This window comes from Xyrauchen texanus, chromosome 44, assembly GCF_025860055.1.
Source record: "Xyrauchen texanus isolate HMW12.3.18 chromosome 44, RBS_HiC_50CHRs, whole genome shotgun sequence".
Classification (NCBI taxonomy): domain Eukaryota; kingdom Metazoa; phylum Chordata; class Actinopteri; order Cypriniformes; family Catostomidae; genus Xyrauchen; species Xyrauchen texanus.
The window spans coordinates 9130961-9157961 of record NC_068319.1 but is presented as its reverse complement, the minus strand read 5'-3'; the positions used below and the strand labels follow the sequence as shown (position 1 = coordinate 9157961).

At 38.6% G+C, this 27001-nt stretch overlaps 1 protein-coding gene across 2 annotated transcripts in view; it reads right to left on the bottom strand.

Annotated features, from left to right (window-relative positions):
• The window catches only part of nipblb (NIPBL cohesin loading factor b), a 34965-nt gene that overhangs the window by 6920 nt on the left and 1044 nt on the right, over positions 1-27001 (bottom strand). Inside the window, exons 2-37 of one of the 2 annotated variants that reach the window (XM_052117149.1) lie at positions 20654-20797; positions 20024-20189; positions 19550-19680; positions 19095-19203; positions 18771-18922; positions 18078-18226; positions 17881-17953; positions 17232-17771; positions 15056-16840; positions 13903-14025; positions 13375-13563; positions 12935-13006; positions 12768-12857; positions 12490-12593; positions 11960-12046; positions 11639-11870; positions 10320-10471; positions 9684-9764; positions 9504-9604; positions 9297-9426; positions 7090-7172; positions 6787-6919; positions 6545-6688; positions 6356-6442; positions 5921-6135; positions 5684-5786; positions 5504-5602; positions 4895-5041; positions 3936-4070; positions 3663-3761; positions 3529-3582; positions 2533-2641; positions 2301-2437; positions 1692-1832; positions 1508-1601; positions 357-511 (exon numbers count right to left, since the gene is read on the bottom strand). In XM_052117149.1, the coding sequence (XP_051973109.1) occupies positions 357-511; positions 1508-1601; positions 1692-1832; positions 2301-2437; positions 2533-2641; positions 3529-3582; positions 3663-3761; positions 3936-4070; positions 4895-5041; positions 5504-5602; positions 5684-5786; positions 5921-6135; positions 6356-6442; positions 6545-6688; positions 6787-6919; positions 7090-7172; positions 9297-9426; positions 9504-9604; positions 9684-9764; positions 10320-10471; positions 11639-11870; positions 11960-12046; positions 12490-12593; positions 12768-12857; positions 12935-13006; positions 13375-13563; positions 13903-14025; positions 15056-16840; positions 17232-17771; positions 17881-17953; positions 18078-18226; positions 18771-18922; positions 19095-19203; positions 19550-19680; positions 20024-20189; positions 20654-20717 (6465 nt within the window). In that variant the 5' untranslated portion in view covers positions 20718-20797. The remainder of the gene's footprint in view (positions 1-356; positions 512-1507; positions 1602-1691; positions 1833-2300; positions 2438-2532; positions 2642-3528; positions 3583-3662; positions 3762-3935; positions 4071-4894; positions 5042-5503; positions 5603-5683; positions 5787-5920; positions 6136-6355; positions 6443-6544; positions 6689-6786; positions 6920-7089; positions 7173-9296; positions 9427-9503; positions 9605-9683; positions 9765-10319; positions 10472-11638; positions 11871-11959; positions 12047-12489; positions 12594-12767; positions 12858-12934; positions 13007-13374; positions 13564-13902; positions 14026-15055; positions 16841-17231; positions 17772-17880; positions 17954-18077; positions 18227-18770; positions 18923-19094; positions 19204-19549; positions 19681-20023; positions 20190-20653; positions 20798-27001) is intronic. The other variant, XM_052117150.1, reaches the window with a different exon arrangement.

Here is a 27001-nt window from a genome sequence, read left to right as displayed (position 1 = left end):
ATAGCCGTCAACATTTTGTATCATATAAAAAAGCATCCAAGTTCACTCTAAAATGAAAATATGTCTATTGATTTACTAAACGACACTGTTGATCTCATATGACTTACTTCCATTAAGCACCATTCCCTCTTCCATAGTTTTCAAATCTCATTAGCGTCTATTCAAATATGGTGCAATAAGCGTGAACATTCTGCCTAACATCTACTTTTGTGTTCCACCATGGCAGAAAGAAAACCAGACAAAATTTAGACCAACATGAGAATGAGCAAATGATAAAAGAAAGTTCATATTTGGGTGAACTTTTGCTTTAAATAAATTACTAGAATACAGAACTATTGTAATTTTGTGCATCAAACCTTATTTGTGCCTTTGAACTCCTCTTGGTCAAAATCGAAATGTCGGCACAGGGCACCCACAGTAAAAAGTGACCTCAGAAGTGCAGGTTTATTAGAAACCAGCACAGTGTTGTTCGAGTCTTCCTGATGTTGCATCTTCAGTTTGTTCAGTGCCCCTACACATTGAAGAGGAAAACAAATTTTAGCCATAAATAACATTATGTTTAAAGGAGAAATATTAACAGAAGAAAAGATTTCTGAAGAGTTACTAATAAATGTGTTTTAGGGATCCAATGATTTTATGTATAATTACATAGACCATTAATATTAACTTATGAATAATTAAAATAATACCTATAATTATTTCATAAATTTTAAAGATTAAATTGTAAAGACTTGTAATGATTTTATATATAAAAGATATATAATAATTTAATTATCAGCATCAACTTAATCCAATACTGGAAGCAAATATCAGGTTATTTATTTATTTTTTGCTTATTTTAATTTTAAGTTAAAAAGCATAGTAATTTTAAAGCGTTCAAAGTCCTACACAGTCATCAATATTTCTAGCGTATGGTTTTAAAGTTGACAGCTGATTTCAGCATCTAAAATTAAGAAAAATTAAGATAACTTTAGTGTGAATGCTGTAAAAAAAAACCCCCACAAAAAACAGGAAAAACTGTGAAATTTGAAGTTTATCATTTTATAAAAGATCATATTAATACTTGTTAAAACTCATGTATTATGTAAGCTATTAAGTTATTTAAATCATCATAAAAAAAAAAAAAAAAAGTATTTTAGGGTTTGTTGACATTACATCGTCATGACAACAAAGTTGTAAAATTGGCTATACCTTAACACAGAAAAAGTTAGTAAACAATTTTATCACAATACACGCATATTGTTTGTCTTGTGGAGATACTTTTTAAATAGTATTTTAACATTTGTGGATTGGCCTCATTTACTTCCACTGTGTCTCACTGTAACACAGATTTGTGCTTTTTTTAAAGGAGGGACGAGTCAAAATTAATTTATGTTGTAATCAATATTATCCCACAAATGCTGTTGATTGAGCTTAACTTGTATTGAACCTGGAATATTCCTTTAACATAATCAGTATTATCCAAAAGTTATATATCGTTGCTTAGTCTTAAATTAAATCTACTGACCGTAGTATCTGTTAAAACAAGCCCAGACGAACTTGTAGTTATGGGTGACCTTGTTGACCACTGCACCGAGACAGCTCACACAGTGCTGCACAACCTGTGGAATACAAGACAGACAGCACCTTGAAGCTCTTAGTGTACAAACTACCGGACATCAGAGCTGGTGATTTTTAAGAGTTCAACTGACCGTCATGCCGTATTTGAAGATAAGTTTCATCAGGTCTTCTTCAATAGTGGTGAGAAAGTTTTCACTCGGATGGTCCATCAGAGGAACAACAAGTTCCAGGATTTTAGCCACATTACAGATCACCATGAAATCACTCTGAGTCTGAATAAAAACACACAAAGGACAGTTTTCAACCAACTGTACAACTGAAAGCCCTGGAACCACAAGCACTTTCACTCACTAGCCACTAGATGACAGTATGACACCATTTAATGGAATATATCCTGATTTGTTCTAAGCTCCACCTCCTTTGGAAACAGTTGCTCACTCAGACTTTACAGGCTTTACAGATCGTCCAATATAATTAATTTGATGCATCCATTAAGAGCAATATTACCAAAAAATCTTTCAATCAGTCGTTAAAATGTTGTGACAAATTTGTTTAAAAGGACTTCCATAGACTTGCATTCGAAAAGAGCAAAAGCTTATCTGATAATTATGCGTTACTGGTCAGTTACCTTTTTGTAACTGGCCAGTAACTGGTCAAACTTACCAGATTGTCAGGGATTGGTCAGTTACCTTATTAAGGCTGGACTTAGCAAAGGGTCAGTTTCCCTTTAGCATACTTACGTTACACTTGGTGGTCAGGTAGGGCTGCATAGTAATGGCGTGTTTCACCAACAGCTGCGGTCGAATCTTACTGAACAGGTACAGTGTGGTGATAGAGGCCACCAGGCGATTTGATGTCACTCCCTTACTTTCACAGTCTGCATTGCAACAAGACAGAAGAACTAACCAGATGCCCAGCAAATACAAAACTGTTGTTTCATGATCAAGTAATGTAATTCCATTAAAGCCTTACCAGCGAGAGACTCCTCATATTTGACAATGTGCTCCACTAGACTGTCCACCAGCTGAGAACAAGCCTTCCTGGCTGGTTTGTACGAGGCGTCCTCCTCTGATTTCAGCAACTGGGAACAACATAGATGAAATCATGAGTTAAAGGGGCTTTCACACAGCGTCAGTGACATCCAGCAACAAAGCAACAGCAGGTGGCAGATTTTCGGCGACATGAGCAACAAAGATTGTTGTGTAAAAGGAATATTCTGGGTTCAATACAGGTTAAGATCAATCAACAGCATTTGTGGCATAACACTGATTACCACAAAAATAAGTTGACTTGCCCCTCCCTCCCTTTTCTTTAAAAAAACGGAACAATCTGGGTTAAAGTAAGACACTTACAGTTGAAGTGAACAGGGCCAGTCCGTAAACATTTCAAAAGTATAGCCACAAGACGCTACCGATGTGTGTAAATGTGATTTTAGTGTGATAAAATCACTTACTAACCTTTTGGTGGTTAAAGGACTTCGTCGGCAACTTTGTTGCCATGGTGATGCAAGATCATCAAACCTTAAAATGACTTTACAGCTCAAATAATACACAAATTTTAACAGAATTAATGTAAATACTTTTATAAAATTATAAGCTTCACATTCCTGCCTTTAAACCCTCCAAAAATTGGCCCAATTTACTTCCATTGTAAGTGCCTCACTGTAACTGATTTTTGCCTCTTTTCGTTTTATTTTGAAAAATATTGGATGAGTTGAAATTCGTTTTTGTGGCAATCAAATGCCGTCGATTGAGCTTAACTTGTCTTGAGAGCATTCTAGTGATCATTTCTTATTGATTTCAAAGTGGAAATTTTGCCATTTTAAAAACTAATGGCATGTAAAGTTGTAGGACACATTTTGTCCCATGTCACAAAGATGTTGTAATTGTTATTAAGTGTGTGTGTTATATATGGAGTATTGGGATGACCAATCAAAAGTGTCCATGAACCGCTTAGATGGAAACTCACGTTCTGAAGTAGCTGCTCAAACCAGTCGTATCCAGAATCCTTGCATGCAGACACCTGAGAGAGACATCACAAGACCTTTTAGAGCATGTCATTAAGTCAGATGTATTCTACCCCCTACATTTCTACATCCTTACCACATCTGTGATGTTGAGAATCTTGCGAGTCATGGCCTCTTTATCATGATTAGGGGTTGGGGTGAACCACAGCTTCTGAAATGTCTCATTCACCAATTTCTGTAAAAGATATCATAAAAAAGGGTTCTAACAAAGCAGCACAATAAAGCTTAGAATCAAATAAATTAAAGCGTGATGTTTTTTTGTGGGAATAAAAACGAAATCAGAACCCTATTTTAGAAATTAGTAAATTAGATGCGATTCCTAAAATACAGAAGTAAAAAAATTACTCGCCTTGATGCCTTCTTCATCATTGACTCTCCTGATCATCTTTACACACATCTCTGTGACCTTGATGAAGGTGGGCTGCTCCAGACAAATGTCTCGAAGGATTTTAATAACCCTTTTCCTAACACTGATGCCTGTGTCCTGAAGAAAACATGTTTTTAGCACAAATCAGCCAAAATGCTCTCATAACAAGCAGTTCTCTTACTTACAAAAAAACCCTGAAATCCAATGTGCTAAACCTATAATACTAATCAACATTGTAGCTAATAAACTTGTTTCAATTAAAAGGCAAAGGTTTACAGAAAGTTTAACTTTCCTACTCAAAATTAGAAAGTAGAGAGCATTGTTGGGTAAAATACTTAAAAACTGTAATCCACTACAAATGACTATATTTCTCTTAAAACAAATAATCAGATTACTTTACTAATTACTTCACTGGAAAAGTAATCACATTACTAATTTCTTTATTTTTAAGTTACTTTCTAAAATACTTTTCTACTCAACAAATTAAAAATAATGTTTATATTTCTTTCTTGTTCATTGTTACACACAAGTCATACACTCAGCTCCTCGCATTTCTCCTTCACAATGCCTCCTTGCGTGGCCACAATTCATGTATTCTAAATAAATAATATATACGAAATAGCCATAAATCTATAATGTACTTGAAAGTCAGTAACTGTAATCTGATTACAAGAATTTAAAATGTTATGTTACACTACATTAGATTACAGTAACTAATTAGTTTGTAATCAGATTACACTCAACACTGGTAGAGTGTAACTATTTTTTCACACTGTTCTCACAACAGTGAGAATATTAACTTTATTACTGAATGCTTTAAATCTTTCTGCTTAGCTGAATCTCTAATTCTATAAACTGTGAACATGCTACAGATAAGACTATGCTGACACGTATGTTCTGATATAACAACAGCTAGGTGTGTGCAAAGAGGAGGCACAAACCAAGATCCGCTCGATCAGCATGTCATAGTACTGTTCTGTTAGCTGTGGGCGACTCAGTACAAACCGGCCCAGCAGCTCCACTGCAGCTTCTCTCACACTGGTGGAATTATCCATCAGACGGCCGTGAACACCCCGCTGCATGTCCAGCTGCACACAGACAACACTGTTATAATACTTCACTCCAGGGCATTTACGCCAACAAGTTTAAAAAAAACTTTCTATTTGGTTTCTTCAACTACTATATACTAAAATTAAAATACAATGTACTTATTATGTAACTACTTGTTCTTCAAAATTCTCACAAGATTCAAATTTTCTGCTACTGAGGTTGAGGTATGAGTAGGTTAAGGAGTAGGGTAAAGGTAAGGGTTAGGGTTTAGGGTAAGGCTTGGGTTAGTTTTAGGGTTAACGATATAACTATAGCTGTAATTAAATGTAGGTACTTTAAATGCAAGTAAAATGCAATATGTACATAATAAGTACATTGTATCAAATGCTTTCAAAAGTACATAGTAGTTAAAGACACCAAATATAAAGTGGGTCCCAAAAATGTAAATGAGAACACTAAAAGAGACAGATTTCTTTAAATGATTGAGAAACTGTGTTCACCCTAGCAAGAATGCTTGGATCCACTGCGACCACTTCTGAAAGACACTTCATCGCTTTTGTTCTGACTGCGATGGCACTTTCCCCAAGAACTCTCAAGATCTAAAGACAAACCCAGGGACATGTTATTTTCACTGTATAAGTACTTCTGTATAAGAACAGTAAAATCGTAAGAGCTCTGACCTGTGTGAGATAAATATCAAAGCTCTGTGCAAACGGCCTCATGGAGGCCAGATATCGCACAATAAGACACGAGTCCTCATAGTCCACAGTATCAGAATTTGCTCTGTAGAAAAACAAACAGGTGTCAAAATAACACCAAATATAAGATGTGAATACACACAAGCAGTTACAAAATTAGAAAGTCATGGTAAACAACAAAATTGCTGAAAGTGAGACAAAATCTGCTTATGTTTGTACCTCAGACTGCTGAACTTTGACGGTGTGGTCTTGATAACAGACCGGAGGAACTTCTTGCGTGCTTCAGCTTTCTGCAAGATCTCACTGGTAGTCTCAACTTCCTTGGTATAGTGTGGCCCGTCAGATGAGTCATCGTCCCTCTGTGATTTTATGGCTTTCTCCGTCTCCGTGCTGGTGTCCCTGAACCATTGTGCAATGTAGAACTTGCGTGCAAACTGTTGAGGATGAAGCCCAAAGTATAATTCGGATAAAATTCTTTGTGACAGCAACTATAAAAAAACTGAACATAAATATTTTCTGAACTAATTTTCACGAAATTATTGAATAAATTGCAACCAGGGCAAAACTCATCTTGGTTGTCCACTATAGTTCAAACCATGTGTGATGTTATGAAGTGGTACTTTTTGTTGGTCACTAAATTCTTTGGGTTCTCACCAACAGAGATGGATCAGTCTCCACATTCTCATCCAGGTAATTCAACAGAGCCTTCTGCAGCTGCTGAACCTCATCACTACCAGAGCTCTGTCAAACACAAAATTAAGCATTAATATCAGTTTCATTCAGCACTAGGAGTGATTTAGCCAGGCAACACAGATTGAAACAGATGGCAGAGTCTGCTGTTACCTCTCCAAGAATGCGGTCTATGGAGCGTTGGTCCATTTTGCTGGTAACTGCATCCTTGCGAAGACGGGCAGCCACTGTGCCCAGATAATCCAAAGACGCCACTCTCAGAGCCATCTCTGTCTGTTTATTACTGAACTGGTGAACCTATGAACAGGAAAGTCAGAGTTTTAATCACTGGTAAATAATTTGTCCTCCTGTCTAAACTGCAAATATTTGCCTTCAAATATCAAACTGAAACTCACCAGTAACCTTCCCAGAAGGCTCAATAGCAGTTCAGCAGCTGGCCAATCAGGTTTATTAACCGTGGACAGAAGGTCCTGGATAAAGTTCTCAAACAGTGGCCTGTAGTCATCCTCACCCTGCTTACTGCCACACCTTAAAAAAAAAAAAAAAAGATACAAAATAAAATAAATACAAATAATTAATTAAATCCATAATAATTAATTCAAGCCAGAGACATCATTTACTGATAAAAGTGTTATGTCTGTGGCTGGAATAGTAGGGGCTGAGTTTTCTGTGTTGCATTTTAAAAACAGAGATCTTACTTTTTGAGAAACACAGAGAGGAAGTTTTGTGCTGTTCTCATTGCAGTTTCATAGGAGTTTGTGATTAGAACATCCCAATCAACCTGAAATAAAGAAAATGTATATTAAACATCAGAACTTTTAAAATCACACCAAAGAATGTAAATTAACCTACATTTGTTTAGTTTTCTGACCAAATTATCTCATAAGCACATATCGTGTTTGACAATAATTGCAATAATACACATATATACATACACACAATGATAAATTTTTATAGTAAACCTTTTTTTAGAGTAAAATTATTCTATATGATTTTATTGTTTTATACATTATAAATAGCCTATAAATTTGTAACAGTTACATTCAAATGTTTTGGTGTTAATTTTAAGTAACTTTCAACCACATTCATTTCAAAATAGAAAACTGATATGATGTGTTTTGTTCAGTCATTGTCAAAGACACTTTCAACTAATAAACACCATGAGTGTTCTACATCACTCCTCTGAGATACTATTCTTTTTAACTGTTGTTCTGTTATGACTGTTGTCATGACAAGCATATATCTCATATTAGATTTGTACAGATGAGTGACTTTCAAGTGAGACTGAGATTGCGCATGTTTGATTGACAGGCCGTGCGTGTACGCACATACCACTTCTATGCGTGTGCAGATTGACCGCCACTCTCATTTAACATCAGCTCTCCTCAGGAATTCTTTGTTGTTCATTTCATTCGTTACACCCTTTTGCAGATTACTATATTTTTGTTGATGAAATCATAACACTGCCCCACTGAGAGATATATATGGATAATATAAAAGATATATAATATAGAGATACATAAATGTAACCGTCATATATATATATATATATAGAGAGAGAGAGAGAGAGAGAGAGAGAGAGAGAGGAGAGAGAGAGAGTACTGGATTGCTCGTGACATCATATCAGTGAAGCCACTGCGCTGCCATATTGCTATGCCCAAACATTCCAATGTCCTTTGACTTAATAGGAAATCATCTCATTTCAGTGAGTAAACAATCATTCAATCACGATTTTATATCTGAAATTTGCATGTACATCCGTACAACACAAACGTCCTACACATGTAATTATTAATTTATTTGAAGAAGTCGGGAATGTGTCCTGTTTCTTGAAGGCCAGAGCGAGTTATGTATATACGAATCAAACAATGTCCACCTCTAACAAACTTCATCGGCGAACAGATCAGATGAATTTACAGTTCACTGAAACTGAGGTAAGATACAAAAACATTATCAGACTTATAACATTGAAGTGTTTGTTCAGAGTTACTTGTTTAGGTTTTCATCAAAAAAAAGTCCCCATTTCTCACGGTCACTTGAATAAGAGCGCACACGCTCGCTCGCTCTCTCTCTCTCTCTCTCTCTCTATCAGCGCAGCGCCTGAGGGAGACACGCAAATCTGGTTAAAATTAAACTGATACACTAGATTTAAAATGGCAAACAAACACGTAATTTATGACATATCCATGTATGACTACAGCGAGCACTTCAATATGAAAACAGGCAAATCCCAGGCATTTTAGATCCTCCTTTGGTGATCGTTGTGCTGTACTGATAAGCGTGAACACCCGGAATGCTCTGACATCGCGATCACCGTATATCTTCTCTCTTGTAACGAATATTATCCATAACAGCTAATTAAACATGATTGTCACTAGAGGGTGAAATGTAACAGTCATATCCGCAGGTCGGAGATAGTGAAACGGGGGTGTTTTCACCTGTCAGTCATTGATGCTCTATGGCAGTTTGGGCATACTAAGATGGCCATCGAACACTTCCGTAGCTTCACCTCCTGTTGGCAGTTTAACATTGAGCCAGTGATCCAGTTTTATATATATATAAAAGTTTATATATATATATATATATACGTTTTATATATATATATATCAGCTAGATGCCTCGAAAGCCCACGTATCATGTAGCCCTCCGCTAGATGGACATCTTTGGCCATTATGGTATGACTCGTCCCCCCAGTATCTCTTGACATGATCACTACATTGTTAAGACCCATCATGTTAAAAGTAGCTCAGCTTTTGAAGTGCAGTTCAGCACATCAATCTCAGTTTAAAACAATGGATTTGGAGGCAGGATAAGCATATTTACATATGGACAAGTGTTTATATTTGCAACAGTGTCACCACTGAAATCTAAGGTTTTGAACCATGCTGATAACACAAACCCTTACCTTCCTGTCATTCTCATCATCAATGTCTTTATCAGAAGGCAGATGGACCACACATTGAATGAGCTGCAGAACAAGAGCCGTCACCATCTGAATGTACATGGGCTCCCCGTCCACATCACTGCTATTCAGTCTGAACACACAATAGAGTAAATCTACTTACTCTAAAGTACCATTGACACAAATAGCAGACTACAATGGAGCAGCTACCTGAAGTTCCTCAAGTTTCTCTTGCTGGTGGGCAGTCTGGCGAGAGAGGTGAAGATCTCCTCCAGGATCAGCTGCCTGTGTTTCTCGTATCTGGAGAACACCTGGGAACCGCACAGCACAACAGTGTTCGAAAGTTTGCTCAGTACAGCACTGAAAAAGCTGAAGTGAATAGGTACTTACAGCAGTCACTAGTTTAATGGCACAAAGCTGCAGCTCACTCACATTCTCTACAAAGAATGGAGTGATGCCCAGAGATGAAACCTGCAAAGAGGGAGACAAAGATAATAGGAATTTTGTGATTGATAGACAGAGCCTGGCTATGGCATAAATGACAGACTTAATCTGGACTTTCAGCCTTGTGGCTTTTATTTTGGTGCGTTCAATAATTTTTAAGACAAAGTTCCTGCATACTACCGTGAAACTAATCAGGCGAAACTGAAGTCTGAAACTATAAGCGAGTTGATGATAATGCAAACATCATGAATCTTGCAATGGAGATGCATGATTATACATGCTTTTATGTCTCATTCAGATCATCTCAGCAGCATGGACATTGAATCCACTCACAAACCCCCTATCAACACAGCTTTGGACTGGCCAGAAACAGCAAAACAGCTGAACCTGCAAAGCTTATGGCAAGTCATTTGTATATGGTAAACACTGACATGACAACTAGCTGTAAAAATGAGTAGTCATGCAAACCTTAGTTTGACCAATCATAGTGGATGGAGTTTGTGTGGATTCAAAGAAGGACCCACATAGTGTTGATGGTGTCATTTAGGATGGGACAATAGTTCTGAAGTACTAGATTCTCACCTGGAGTATGGTCGTGTCAGTCAACAGTTGAATCTCCAGGAGTTCAGACAGGTTAATGATAACGTCACAAACTTTATTGTAGAGCATGACAGTAACTCTCTGCTTGTGCGTCGAGCCTTTTGCTCGCTTGGCTTTCGAGCTCAGTGTTCCACCTGCAACAGAGCAAGAGCGAATCGGAGAATCTGCTGTGATGACATATACCACACATGCACATCATAAAATACTCTTTTCACTTGTCCTAACATCGTACTATCATCTTTCCAGTGTCAAATATTCTGTGAAGTACAGTGAATGTAAATCACAGATAATCTAAATGTATGACATGGTGCTGTCAATCGATTAAAATTGCATAATTATTCAAAGGTAATCACGATTAATTGCAGATTTTGAAAGTGCTGACTTTGTGAAAGTGAAATTTGACATTTTCCAAACAAAGCCTTCCGCAGTATTAAGATAGCACTAATTCACATAACATTGAATGTTTCCCAAAGTCTAAGTGGGAGGTTGACAAATTGAAATAATTAGTTCCCACATAGGTTGCATATTAATTGCAATCAGCAATAAATCTCATAAAATCTTATCTTCCACAATATTATGGTAATCAGCCAGCAGACTGTTGCTATTTGCTTTCCTTCAGCAATCTTGAAGCTGCTTTCATGATTCGTGTCAGGGTGTCAATGCTAGCGTCAATTGCCGCTTTGATCTCCTCATGAAAAAACAGTCCAGACAACAATGAATTCTGCGTCTTGATAATTAAGACTTGACCTGCTGCTGAGGTAATTAAATTGTGCCTTACACAGGCTGCAAATACTTGCTTTACTAAAAAGTACTTGCTATACAAATAGCATTCCATCACTGTTGTGCGCGTCAGTGGTTCCGCCCCAGTCCCACCAGTGTTTTGGCTGGTTTATGCTTTATTAATGGTAAATACATTAATCACGACTAAAAAAAAAAAATAACGCATTCAACTTTTTCATGTTATCATGTTAATTTTGACACCTCTAATGTGATGTTAAATTGGAGTGGGATTTTGGACAAATGAGATTTCACTGTGAGCAAGGCTACCAAACCAAATTAAAACCAAGCGACTGCAATATTGTTGACTGTTCTGCCAGGTTAGGGCAAAAACTGAATTAGTAACAGGGTTACACCTTTTGATCAATGAACTTCCATTTTTTTGGAAGTGAAAGTGTTGAAAAGTGAATAAGACTTCACAATTTCCAAATACCTTGATAGGAACCCTGGACTGAGGGTACATATATTTGAGTCTTTGTTGCAAAGAGCATGGATTGAACAGTATATTAAGGTATAGGACTGACCTCCATGAGGTTTCACCCTGTAGACAGAGTCATACTGCGGGTATAGGGTGTTCTGCAGATGAAACTTGGTGTACTGTAAGACCCTCTCGATAACATCCTCAATGTAAACGGCCTTGGGCATTCGTGCAGAAGTCATGATGTTAAGAGCCATCAGACAAGCATCAGCAGATTTGGTGACACGTTCCATGATGAGGTCACGCCACAAACGCTCCTCGTCATCCCTGTCATTGTCCTGAAATCACGAAGAGAGGAAACCTCACACTGAGAGTCTACCACATGGATATTCTGCCATTAAAAAAAAAAAAACACACTGATACTTACATGGTTTAGGAGTGTGGAGAGCTTTGCACCATCCTGAATGTTTTTTTCCAAAATACCCTGGACCTTAACCAACTTATCAGATGGAATCTGAGGAGAAAGTAGTGAGTAAATCAATATGAGCCTCAGCAATCTTAATACAATCTTGTACACTTATTGCACTGAAAAAATGACATTATTGATTCTCATCAAAAAGCTACCATTGTCCTCTTGCCATAAAGTTGAACGTGAACTAAAAAGACATATCTAAAGACAAGAACATCTATTGCTTAAACAGTTCATGTCTAAGGGGGCTTTCAAACCAATTATTATAATAATAATAATAAACACCAATGCATTCTTGTGCTAAAAAAAAAATGCTAGATGCAGCGCAACAAATAGAAATCAGATTTTCTCTATACTTTGAGAGATCAGCTCCAAAATTCAGTGTACACACCCTCTAAACACAGTCAAAACAGCCTAACAAACCAAAAGCATTGCCTTCAAAGCTGACTTCCACCCACTCCAGTTGACAGAAGAGATCCTGTGCCTACCTTATGCATGATGCCCATGGCCTTTATTTTGGCTGATTCACTGCTTAATTCTGAGAACTGATGTTTTCCCAGCAGCAGCTCTTGAGGGATCTCATCATTATCCGCTGTTGTAGAGAAGAAACAGCAAAAGAAAAACAACTTCGTTAGAAAAATATAAGTGTTCCTCTATAACATTCTTCAATAGTACTTTCAGTATGTAATGTTCATGTTCAGTATATGCAAGCACACTCTTAATTTCTCCAGAAATACATCATATCCTTTTTCATTTGCACATATACCTAATGATGTCAAATCCATATCCTCTAGGTTTTCAAGAATGTTGTCGATACTGGTGGAAAATCTTTTAAACGTGGATGAGTCCATCATTTCTGTGGGTCAAAGGTAGATTAGTAAAGATCTCGGTACCTCAGGAAAACTTTAAACCAATTACAAATTCCAGACGTACCGTCCTGAGTCAGTTTGGGCTCGTAAGCTTTCCTCTTTTTCAGCTTTTCCTTCTTCTTTAACTTTCTGGCAACTAGTGTTGAAAGATGTAAGAGTTCATGTGTCAAACATCAGAGTTATGCGATTTCCACTAGTCATACTATTTGATGAAGCAAACAACTACCAACATCAGCAATGAAACATATGCCATTGCTGATGTTAGGTAGAATGTTAGCCCCAGTGACCATTCCCTTTCATTGTATTTTTTTTTCTTTCTTCCATATAATAAAAATGAATGGTGACTGAGACTAACAATTCTGGAAAGCATCTCCTTTTGTGTTTCACAGAAGCAAGCCAGTCATACGTGTTTGGAACAACATGTGGATGAGTAAAAGACAGAATTGACATTTTTGGGTGAACTATGCCTTTGAATTCAACATGTCTAACTGATGGATAACTCACGGTCACTCAGGCTTGGAGGGGGTGAATCTTCGTCAGAGTCTTCAGGACTGCGTTCTCTGTATCGACTGCCTGAACTTTTCCGACTGTCTTGGTGAACGCTGCCCCGCCGGTGATCTCCAGAACCCCTCCGATCCTTTTCTTCAAATTGCCATGTTCTGTCTCTGTCCTTTTTTGAACGTTTCGGGGCCACTAAATGCCAGAGAGGAAGACAGAAATATTCAATGGAAAAAACAATGGCAATCTGTTAATTCAAATAAATAAATTTAGTCAAATAAACAAAAGCAAAGCAAATCAAACATTGTTTTTCATTTCTAACTTTCAGTTTTCAAGCTTTGCTGCCAGGTGTCATTAAACAGGTTTCAGAAGAACCTCCGATCGCTGATGAAATCATTCACAAATATACCATGGAACAAAAAGTGTGAAAACAGACTAGGAAGGGCAGGGGGAGGGGGACAAGCAAACTCTGATTCGGTTTCATACAAACATGGCAAGTGTAAAAGCAACATTAGATCTAGAATATTTACTTACATTCAACAGAGTCACTGTTATCATCGGAGCTGTCTTCTGCATACTTGGGTTTCTCATTATTGGAGCTGCGTCTACGTTTATTCACTTTCACCCTCTCACAAAGTGGCAAACCGGACTCCATCTCTGCCAGCACAAGAAAAAGTTTCTTAAACACTGAATCATCAAGATGGAACATGATAAAGCAACAAGTGATTAAGGGCCAAAATGTGCTCTACGCAAGTACGTGAACGAACGCAGCTGCATCTTGCAACGTGAGCTCGATTTTATGCATCGTTGCATTCTGAATGTGTCTGAACGGGAATGCAATTCATTACACAACGCATTTTCATTTTTGCCACAAGGGGTTCGATTAGTGTGAACTGTCCACTTCTATGGTAAGTTTTTTTCTTACAAGCCAACTACTGTCATTGCAGAGCAACATTTTGGAGAGTCTTGCTGAGCAAGCAAGTGCAATTCAATATATTTACAGCAACATACCTGAATAATAACACATCCAGTTTAATGGCTCAAAAGTTTGAAGGTAACTATAGCACCCCTGAGTTCTGAAGTTCATTCCCGTCATGATACCACAAGAACGCACATTAAGAATTTTCAACCAGACCCTGCGTTGCAATGAGAAGGCTAAGCATTTACGTATTTGCACAGAGTAGGTTTCAGCCCAAAAGGTATCTCTTTTGATGGCAAGTTTTTGTCCTAACCAGTTGCTACATTGATTGCTGATTCTATTTTAACAGTGTCATGCCGGGTAGCTCCACCCACATTAAAATGAATTTGATCAAAAACCCGCTACTCATGTACATTAAACATGGCACGCATAGGAGAGACGGATTGTGGAAGTTAAGAAACTTAAGATATTACCTGACAAAACCCTCAAATTCCACAAGAAAAACCATAAAAAGTTTAGCATCTGAAGAAACTTCACAGAAGTTATTAAATTTTTTAAAAGTTTGTGTTCTACGTTTTATGGTCTTCAGCTGTGCAGTGGTTGTGAGAGAGTGCGCAAATAGAGTGAATTTTTCCATACACTGTTCTGATTGGCTGGGACTGCATCATGCAGCAGTTTTGCGCTCAGTATGGACACACAAATTGCTTGTTGACAGAATCTTATCACATCTGGGTAGGACAGTTTAACGATGTATGATAACTGACTTACCAAATAATTTTCCGTAAGAAGACTTGCTCTTGCCTGATTTTGACCTGTGTGAAGTACTGATAATTTTCCGGACTTCATCAATGGAAAGTTTCTGCAGAACCACAACAGGTTTAGTGCCCCTATTGAGGTCTTCGATCAGGTTCAGTTTTTCTAATTTAACACGTGGCTCAGGAAATCCCTCTAAAGGACGTTGGGCATCTGACGACACATTTCCATCTTTGTCCCGTTTCAGCTTGGGAATGACAAAGTTCTTCAATGCACCTGACTTGCCACCCAGCAGGTAGTTGGGAAACTCTGCCTTCTTAGTGTCCGAAGATGATGGTTTGTGTCCATCCAGCCGGTTCTTGATGTCTCCACTTCGCTTCTCATCTTTGTTGTTGGGAGTTTTGAGGACTGGTCGCTCTGGTTTTGTTTTGGATTCTGCTCCTCCACGTGGTTCCTGCTTCACCCGTGGACTGTTGGGCTGCAAGCGTTGCTCAGGAGACTGTTTCTCCCGGTGCTCTGTTAATTCTGTGTGGTGCTTCTTTTCTCTGTCCCGATCTTTTCCCAGTTCCTTGTCCCGAACCTTTTCCCGATCCCTATTTTTGTCCCGATCTTTTCCCCGTTCCTTGTCTCGATCTTTTCCCCGTTCCTTGTCCCGATCTTTTCCCCGTTCCTTGGCCCGATCTTTTCCCCGTTCCTTGGCCCGATCTTTCACCTTGTCCTTGGCCCGATCTTTCACCTTGTCCTTGGCCCGTTCCTCGTCCGGATCTTTTTCCCGCCGCTCGCCCGGATCTTTTTCCCGCCGCTCGCCCGGATCTTTTTCCTGCTCCTTGACCGGATCTTTTTCCCGCTCCTTGACCGGATCTTTTTCCTGTTCCACGTCCGAATCTTTTTCCCGTTTCACGTCCAGCTCTTTTTCCCGTTTCACGTCCAGCTCTTTTTCCCGTTTCACGTCCAGCTCTTTTTCCCGTTTCACGTCCGGCTCTTTTTCCCGTTTCACGTCCAGCTCTTTTTCCCGTTTCACGTCCAGATCTTTTTCCCGTTCCATTTCCAAACCTTTTTCCCGTTCCTTGTCTCGATTCCTTTGCCGCTTTTTATCCCTGTCCCGATCCTTGACCCGTTCTTTGTCTCGGCCATGCTCCACCCGACTGGAAGATTTGGATGAGTCTGAACTGCGAATTTTGGAGCTTTCACTCTCCCGATCTCTATGCCGTTCCTCTTTGGCATCTCGAGTTGACTCTGAACGCCTGTCATGTTTTCGATAAGTTTCATGACCTTTTCCCTCAGACCTCACTTTGTCAGGCTTACCGTCATGTCTGTGCTTTGAGATATCCAATCTCTTTTCTGAACTCACTTTGTTAGAGATCTCTCTGCGGTTGTCATGCTTGTGTTTAGTTGTCTCTGGCCATCCATCTGAAGTGGTTTTCAGTGGCATTTCCACTCGCTGTTTGATGACCTCTGGCCGACCGTCCACTGTTCTCTGCACCTCTCCATCTGTCTTTGATTTCAGCCGCAATACACCTGTGGATTCAGAGCCATCCTCCGGCCAGCGCTGGGCCTCTGTTGCAGAAACAGGACAGGAGTCCAGTGGCCCTTCTACTCTGCCTGCCTGTTGCAGGTCAATACTGACCATCAGGGCAGGCCGACTGGCTCCGTTGCTAGCAGCACAAGCCTCTTGAGGTAACAGTTTGTTCCCAGCATTGCAACCACCACCTACTCCCAGTGTTCCAGCAGTCCCCATGGTGCCCGCAGCCCCTGGTTCCTGCGGGTATGAATCCTGCTTTCTCTTCTTCAAAGGTTTGTCTATAGGTTAAGAACATCACAGGTAAGAAGCTGTATGCAAAATGTAATTTTTATATTTTCAAAACTACTTTTTTCAAGAAAAAGGGCAAAACTCTCTGCGATGTGGATGTTAAGGTGTTCCAAGTGGTTTCTAGCAGGTTGCTTATTGGCCCAATTCCACCGAGTCTCTAGGATAGTCTAAGGAATCTGCACGATTTAATGTATCATTCACATCTTTAGCACAAACGGTACACGATTATGAGCCGCAACTCCAAATACCAAGATTGAGCAATAGTAAAGGGGATACCTGCCTTGGCAAACACCAATAATACAAGATGCCATAGAATAATTAATTTTAATGAAAATTATTCAAAAGCATGCACATCAGTGTTAAAATGAAAATGAACACGACCTTTATCTTGAACTTCTTTAGAGCAGCGTTCCCGTTCTATAGCGGATTCCCTCTCAATCCTTTCAATTTCAGCCAGAGCATCCAACTCTGCCTCGTCATAGGGGGTTCCACTGACTACCCCGGGTAGCTTGGCTGCAAGTACACCAGTGTTCTGTAGTACAGGAACCTGCTGGTAGCCAAACTGCTCCCCTGGGAGACCTTGACCTGCGGCCAGCCGTTCCTGGGGGTTCCGGTGGTACGGCAAGCTATTGCACGACAGCTCATTCTCAGCATCTGAGCTATGCTCCACACCCGACAATGGTTCAGCTGACTGCTCCATCTCAGAGGACTTCACGCGAGATAACTTTATTGTCAGCTTTGTGGAGTCTTTAGTGGGAGAGCTGACAATACCATACATGGCACCTTTACCCCCCTCCTCCTTCATTAATTTTTTTTGCTTCTTTTTCTGCTCCGGCGAGTCCAAGAGAAGGTCGGGAGCAGCATCTCTTGGAGAGGCATAGGGTGGAGGAGATTGGAGAATGAGGGGTGGTCGAGATCCAACTGAAATTTAAACAACAAGCAGAAAAAGCAAATTATTTTTATGTAAATATCTGAATTTACAAATATGACCACAAAGCATGCTCCCTGTAAATTAAAACTTTAAAACCACCTTTCGGAGTCCCTTCGCTTCCAGCAGGAGAGCAGACGGGAAAGGAGGCGTTTCTCATACCGGGGTCACTCTCCTGTGAAAATACAGACAACAAGAATAGAAAAGCTAATTCAGGTAATATAAATATAGACAACATGATGTCCTGATGAAGGAGGAGGAGAAAAAAAAAAAAAAAACTCTTGTTGACCAACACTCACATCATTTCCAAGTCTCTGGACAATGCCGATGTACTCATCACTGGAGCAATGTCTTGCATTATGATTGGAGTTACCCGACACTTGACCAGAAAGCTTGTTGTCATGGATGTTTCTCATGCTACCAGGAACGATTGGACTGGATACAGAAACTGCAGCAAAAAAATAACACTTGGTCTTTACACAACATCTCTGCTATTGGATTTGAAGGTTTGTCATATTTCACAATAGTCAAGTAATAAACCAAAAAATATATGTGCTTTGCATGTCTATCAAATCATGAAGTAGATGGCGATACCCGGCCCTATTCCAAACATAATCTCAATCTTCGTTATGAAGTGAATAGAAGATATGTCTTTACATTTACGCATTTGGCAGACGCTTTTATCGAAAGCGACTTACAGAGCCCTGATTACAGGGACAATACCCCGGAGCATCCTGGAGTTAAGTGCCTTGCTCAAGGACACAATGGTGGTGGCTGTGGGGATCGAACGACAACGTTCTGCTTAACAGTTTAGTGCTTTAGCCCACTACGCCACCACCACTCTTTAGGCATTTAGGTCTTTTGCTAGTCAAGGGGGAAAAGAAAATTCACTATAAACATGGCTTATTAAAAGACCTAAAACACCTTGAGGTGTTTTATGCAATAGATACTGAAAATGGTGACAATCCTCTTGAGGCTTTAAAGAGGATTACCTTGCTGGATCTGTTGGTGTTGAGAGTAGCTGGGTGGGTGGCTGTACTGCATGTAGCCTGCAGGGCTCTGTGGAGCATATGGGCTGGGCACCGGGCTGCTCTGCTGGGGCATGTATCTGGTACTAGAACCCGTCTGAGGTTGAACGTATCGGCTGTAGAGGAAGCGTAGAAGTGATCAGTATACAGATTCAAATCAGATGAATCAGTGTCTTCTGATTTCAGTTTGTTTAATAACATTTAAAGATATGTTTGTTTGCCATTGATATAATATTTATCCAACCTAAAAAAAAAAAAAAATTTAAAAACAGGAAACTAGAACAGTACCTAGGAGGGCTCGGAGTTATAGTGGTTTGCTGGTAGTTTGATGCCGGGCTTCCATGCATGGAGTTCTGAGGCATCTTGTATGATGGGATCATTGGCTGTTGCATTAAACCTTCAAAGCAGAATAGACACAACAAAAGGTGTCATTAACAAATCATTATGAAGTGATTAATATACAAATGGCAAATAAAAAACATTTTTGCCATGCTGTTTGGCTAGAGGTTATAAAGACTCTAAATTGTCAGATTAGTTGTTGAGCTAGCAATAAGGTAAATTTCACTTTCTAAAAACAAGTGACCAAAGAAAGAAACAACAAAATATGCATAGACAATATGTGAAAAATCCATAAGCCTTTTAATGTGTAAAAAACTGATCACTCATGTTGCCACTAATTACAGCCTATAAATTGTAATTCTAATCCAGGGGGCAGAAACAGAGGCTCTAGAGCTTCTCCTTACCGCCCTGAACCCCATATCGGGTGGGCGTACTTTTCTCCCTGAAGACATTGGGGTTCCTGGACAGCACCGTCTGCAGCAGTAGAGGCACATCTCCTTCTGGGTCATCACTGCCCAAGTTGTCCTTCAACTCTCTGTATGTAGAAAAAGAGATAAAGAATGAGAGACACAGATAAGCTTGCTAAAATATTGAACATTCATGTAAGTACATAACTAGAATGAAAAGCTTTATTTGTGAGTTTTTCAAAATACTAAGATTCACAAAGCCCTAACATTTCTTTTTTTTTTTTTTCATTTCTTTTAATGAAAAAATCTAATTACATTTAGATTTAATAATTTATATTTTATGCAAAGAGACTTACAAATTAGGAATACAAGTGATTCAAGATGCCTATAGACTGCAAATGAAAAATCTCAATATATTTTAATAATAGATTATAATGTAGTGAAGGAAGGAGACAGAGGTGAGATACCCACATGTGTTCGGTGGACACCTGGTTGAGGCTGTGGGCCAGCTGGGACACAAGGTTGTCATCCCGCAGGGACAGCAGACAGCTGACCTCCTCTGCGATCCTCCCATTATACAGAAGGCTCTTAGTGGTGGTGGCAGGGAGAGGGGAGGGGAGTGGCAGCTGATTTAACACTGAGAAAGAAACAAAAATCATAATCCTCATAGTTAATCCTCATAACAGCTTGCCAGTTGATGTGGAAAGGTTCTCAAGCTTCCTCTTTTTGGTTCCAAGCAACAAGAAAATTATGGCCTGTTCAAATCAAGTCCAAGTCTTAACAACTTGAAGTGTGAAAAGATTTATCTTAAATCAACAAGAAAGTTTAATTACATTGCACTAGAGCATATATACAGAAATATACTGCCACAAGAATATTTACACCATCATTTAAAGGTGCATGCATATGTATCACATTAGATGAAGACTCCAGTCATATTAGTTGACCCAAACCTAACCCACCCACATGGTGGCTGCCATATTGAGCTCACCTGACCAGCCAAATATCATGGTAACCCCATCCATCCTCCCCCTCATTATTGGAAACTTTTGATTACAAATTTAAAGCATAAACACAAATTTGCAAGTTTGCATGACTTACGGTCAGTGAGGCTTGCGATCCCGGCGAGAGTGGTGATGGGAACATGAGGCATATCCCCATTCATGCTGAAGAAGGGCAGGGAGCTCGCGTGGATGCACAGGTCGCTCAGTGTAGCTGCTCACTGATCCGCCTTTACATCTTTTGCTGCAATAAATAATAAAAAAAAAAATAAAAAAAGAGGACATGATGACAACATCAGCATCATCTGGATTAGTATTATACATGATACACGACCATTGCAGTAATAACAGCACTTATGTTTCTGACATACGGGAACAATAACACAGTATTCCAATTAAGATGCTTTTAGATTCGTTCTTTTTTTTTTAGACCAGAAAGGTAAACCATCTGGTGTTTAAACTGGAATATCACCTACATGACTGAAACCAAAGCTGAAAGGTGCCAACTATTGTTTAGTGAATTAAATTGGTGTATATCCTTGCAATTCTTGATTTTGACACCATAGAATTTGCAACTCAATACAACAACTGGCAACAAATAGACATTAATGTTTTGATCGGTGCTTAATCAGTAACAAAATTATAACACATAAGTTTAATAACAAAACATTTTCTCCTGAATCAACACATGTATCTGCCTTATTGAAGACAACTGGTGAAGGCAATCTGGAAATCTGGAATCTAAATGTGGAATCTGGAATGTGGAAGTTCTTAAGAAAGTCCCTTACCATATGAATATCAGGACTTAACAGAGTGAGAATCAGAACTTTATTGCCAAGTACGCTTACGCACACCTCAGGAATTTGTCTTGGTGACAGAAGCTTCCAGTGCACAAAGAAAACAACAAGACATAGATAATAAAAAAAGTGAATTGAAATATATATAGAAATTCACAACAAGACAAAAATAATTTGTAAGCTATATACAGATATACAGTAATGTGCAAGGGAATGTAATGGTAGAAGGCAAGCTATATTAAATAAATATAATTATGAGTGAATTAGGGATTTCAAATGACTGTACTGCACAGTGGAGAGACCTTGGGGGTCGTTTTAACTGTTCATGAGGTGTATGGCCTGAGGGGGAAAAAAAAGGTTCTTGTGCTCAATGCTTTGTAGCTAACTTCAGATAAACAGCTTTTTCTAGTACTCAAACTACTATGTTTACATTGAATTTATAATAAAGAGCCCTTTGAGCCATAGTTGAGTGAATAACGTTGCATCCCTCTTTTATCTAGGTTACACACCCCTTTCAGAATGTATACAAATATATGACATAAAAGATCTTATACTTTTTAAGTACCACCCTTCACAAGCTTCATAACAGATATTAACATGCATCTGATAAGACAAAATAGCAATCTGCACAAATGATCCTGTTCAAAAGTTTACATCCATATGGTTCACAGCTTTGTAATGGTTGTGAATGAGTCCCTAAATTGTCCTACAGTTGAAGTCAGAAGTTTACATACACTTAGGTTGAAGTCATTAAATCTCATTTTTTTAAGCACTCCAGATTTCATATTAGCAAACTATAGTTTTGGCAAGTCATTCAGGACATCTAGTTTGTGCATGACAAGTAATTGTTCCAACATTTGTTTGTTTCACTTTTAATTGTCTATATCACAATTCCAGTGGGTCAGAATTTTACATTCACCAAGTTAACTGTGCCTTTAAGCAGCTTAAATTCTCAATCCCAGAACAACAGCAAGGACCATGTTTAGATGCTGGAGGAAAAAGGTAGACAAGTATCTATATCCACAGTAAAACAATCCTATATCAACATAATCTGAAAGTTTGCTCAGCAAGAAAGAAGCCACTGCTCCAAAACCACCACAAAAAAGCCAGACTACAGTTTGCAAGTGCACATGGGGACAAAGATCTTACTTTTTGGTGAAATGTCCTCTTGTCCGATGAAACAAAATTTGAACTGTTTGGCCATAATGACCATCGTTATGTTCGGAGAAGAAAGGGTGAGGCTTGCAAGCCGAAGAACACTATCCCAACCATGAAGCATTGGGGTGACAGCATCATGTTGTGGGGGTGCTTTGCTGCAGGAGGGACTGGTGCACTTCACAAAATAGATAGTATCATGAGGAAGGACAATTATATGGATATATTGAAGCAACATCTCAAGACATCAGCCAGGAAGTTAAAGCTTAGTCGCAAATGGGTCTTCCAAAATGGACAATGACCCCAAGCATAACTCAGAAAAAATGGCTTAAGGACAACAAATTCAAGGTATTGGAGTGGCCATCACAAAGTCCTGACCTCAATCCCATAGAAAATTTGTGGGCAGAACTGAATAAGTATGTGCGAGCAAGGAGGCTTACAAACCTGACTCAGTTACACCGGTTCTGTCTGGAGGAATGGGCCAAAAATTGTGAAAAGCTTGTGGAAGTCTACCCAAAATGTTTGATCCAAGTTAAACGATTTAAAGGCAATGCTACCAAATACTAACAAAGTGTATATATACACTTTGACCCACTGGGAACATGATGAAAGAAATAAAAGCTGAAATAAATAATTCTGTGTACAATTATTCTGACATTTCACATTCTTAAAATAAAGTAGTGATACTAACTGACCTAAGACAGGGAATGTTTCCTATGTTTAAATGTCATGAATTGTGAAAAACTTTAAATATTAAGTTTAAATATATTTGGCCAAGGTCTATGTAAACTCACTTCAACTGTAAATGTCAAAAGCTGGATGTTATAGCCACTGTTAGGAGGAGAATAGGAATGTGCAGAAGACGCTTAGAAACCAACGTACCTGGAGGATTTTTAAAAATGTATTTTTATGAACAGTGGACAGCTTCAATGCTCAAGACAAAGCAGGGTCTCATGCACAACTATTACAAAAGACACAGTCATTGAACATCGAGGAAGCAATACACCATATCAAAAATCTCCAAAATGCACATAAAAAAAACAAAAACGTATACGCTCACTTGGATAGATTCTTTATTTGATAAGAACAAATTTACATAAACTATGATGGAAACACAATTACCAATTAAACTCCTATTTAATTTATTAGGAATACAAGATGTGCATCAAAGAATAATACATTCAGAGACTGTACTAACCAGATGACCAATCATTGCATCTGAAATGCTGCTTTAGTCATCCTGAATTAACGTGTCCTGGAAATCCATTATTTGCAGACCAAATAAGCTGAATACATTACAAACTTGAACTGTGTCGAAAAGCAGGTTTATTAACGCTTTTTAAAAATATATTGTAGATCTCCACTGCAAAGTTATAAGGAAGAAACACACACACACACACAACTGTGTGATGTGCTGTCACTCCCAGACACGAGACATGTTCTTTACAGTGTTTTATCTGTGCTCTAAACCGCAAGTATTTTATTAACAAAAGAGTCAAAATGAAACAAACCCCCGGAAGTGAGTTTGTTATTTTGAACACATGGGATGGAAACCCGGCTTTAGTCGCACGTTGTTTTGGTTTTTCCGCATAAATTAAATTCACAACTTGGATGGAAACATAAAGTATGTTGTCAAATAGATTATCAGGACAGTACTAAATAAAATAAAATGACCCCCCCCCCCCCCCCTTATTTCTTCAAAATGATATACATCTTGCAGACTCTGTAAGGGGGAATATGCAAACGTATGCACTCCACATTTTTATACTTACTGAAATTTTGCATTCGTTTTTTTTTCTTCCCATGTATGGATCAAGAGAGGTACTAAGCTTGGCCAAAACTGCATGCACATCTGCTTATCAAATGGGCTTTATTTTGTACTTGTCCTTCCCCCTTTGCTGCTATAACTACCACAACTCCACTAGGAAGGTTTCATATCAGGCACTGAAACAATGGTGTATGAGTCACTGTCTTATTGGAACAAGAGGGTCTTCCCAGACTCTTGTGACAAATTTGGAAGAAACTGGAGTTTGGCATCAGCTTTATCTCTGGGCTGGTGAGCCAATCACTGCCTGACATCCACTAAACCACCATAGCCTCTGTAGACTCCAAAATCAGTTCCAAAACATAAAAGATGTGCAGCACTGCACTGGTTTTAACCATTATGAATGAATGAACATTACATTTATATAGCACTTTTCTGACACTACTCTCAAAGCGCTTTTCACATTGAACAGGGGACACTCCTCAACCACCACCAGTGTGCAGCATCCACCTGGATGATGCGATGGCAGCCATAGTGCGCCAGTTCGCTCACCACACAGCAGCTATTGGTGGAAGAGAGAGTAGAGTGATACAGCCAATTAATGGATGAGATTAGGAAGCCATGACCAATGATATGACCAATGGGGGGAATTTGGCCAGGACACCGGGGTTACACCTTTACTCCTTTTGAGAAAAGAGTCTAGGGATTTTTAATGACCACAGTGAGCCAGGAGCTTGGTTTAACATCTCATTCAAAGGACAGTGCCTTTTTACAGTATCGTTTATCCATCACTATACTGGGGCATTCGGACATACATAGTCCACAGTGTGAGCATCCCCTGCTGGACTCCTTAATACCTCTTCCAGCAGCAATCTTAGCTTTCCCAAGAGGTCTTCCATCCAGCAACTGGCCAGGCTCAGCCCTGGTTAGCTCCAGTAGGCAGCCAGTCTTGAACTACAGGGTGATATGGCTGGCCATAATTGCAACTGGAAGAAGTAGATTGGAAGGAAACCTTTTAAAAACACAATTTAAAAGGAAGTTGTAGTTGCATTTTATTGAGATTGATTGCAAACTCATTCTTGGTTTCTGATGTATGATAAAGGACTGAAACAGTATTTTCATAGAACATTAAAAGCCGTAGGTACCATTTGTATAGCCTAAACAGTAAAGCAAGAAAGTTGCAGAATAATCCAGTAATTCTACAGGCAGTTTTGGCCAGCTGTAATCTCAGACCAAGTGTCTAATTATCTGTTTATATTACACCTTTTGTAAAATTATATACAAACCAATATCACACAACAGCATTAGAGTATATAAAACAGTGTTAGACAAATCCACACATGCACAAGAGCACAAACTGCACAAGACCATCACGTTAAGACTATACAGTTTTTGGATTATATAGGTGATAAACACCCCAATAAAGCCCACACTCGAGGGCTGCTAAATTGACACTTCCATCCAAACAAATTCTGGTCTGAACAAATTGAATGGGCTGCCTACAAAACACACAATAATTGTTGACTATAAAATTCCAATCCTATCTGATACTTACTATTTGGGTGACAAAGACAACTCTCTTTTGTTCAGATTTGAACACAGCTGGGAAGTGTGCACAGCCACAAATAAAAACATGTATTTTCCTGAGTGAATATGTTATTCATACTTGCATAATAAGCCAACTGTCCTAATATAAGTGAAAGATCAAACGTCAAATGATGGTGAACTGGAATTTTTTAAGTTTGCTGCTCATAGAATCAAAGAATGATGTGTTGCATCTGCCCATGTTCAGGGCAAGAAGAGCCCCTGTTTAGTTTAATCAATGCTTGTTCATTTATTAAAGGTTAATATTGTGTTTCAATACAGCCATTGCCGTATATAAAACATCACAGTGTTTAAAGCAAACGTCTCTGGCCATGTTTTCGTCATTTCACTACAAATCTTTTCTTAAAGAATACTGTCAAAACAAGCGAAACTTTACATTTGCTTTCTATTTTCAACGGGAGTGTGCTTTGAATATGAACTGCTAAAGCTAGCTGAACACAAGCAGCATTTCATTCATTCCCGTTGTCGCTGGTCTAATAACATTGTCAGAATATGTAATAGCAGTCTGAATACATAGTCTTATTTTTTACAAACCCAAATGGCGTTTTTAATCAGTTAAGCCGATAAATTTGACTTTAAAATCGATTTTTTTTTTATTAGATTTTCTGAGCATAACGAAGTAGCTTTTCAGCGTTGATTGTTTGCTCATGTTGTCTCAAAATCATTCAATCTGAAAGTTTAAATAATGTCGGAAATAACTGTGTCGTTTAAGGTTTGAACATTTATTTAATTTGTACCGTTTCTATTTCTAGAAATATTTATAAAACGCCACACAGCAGCTGAAGAGTAGAGGGAGCAAAGCAGCAGCTAACAGCTATGCTAATCAGTTGTTGACATTGGTTTCTCTTTGTAATCAAACTTTCTTTCAAAAAATTATCTCTAGCATTATATGTGAGAAAAACAATAACCTTAATGAATCCGTATATTCCATAAGAATCTTGAAATTTCATTATGAGTCCTTATATTCTTTGATAGTCAGCAATAAATAACTGTAAACAAACTACCCGCTGCTTCACACAAAATATCAATAATAAATGTTTGTCCAAATGTGGCAGGTCCAGCACTTTAAATCTAAATAACTTTTTATTCCCTACACATGGCCTACAAACACCAGCTAGCGACTAAT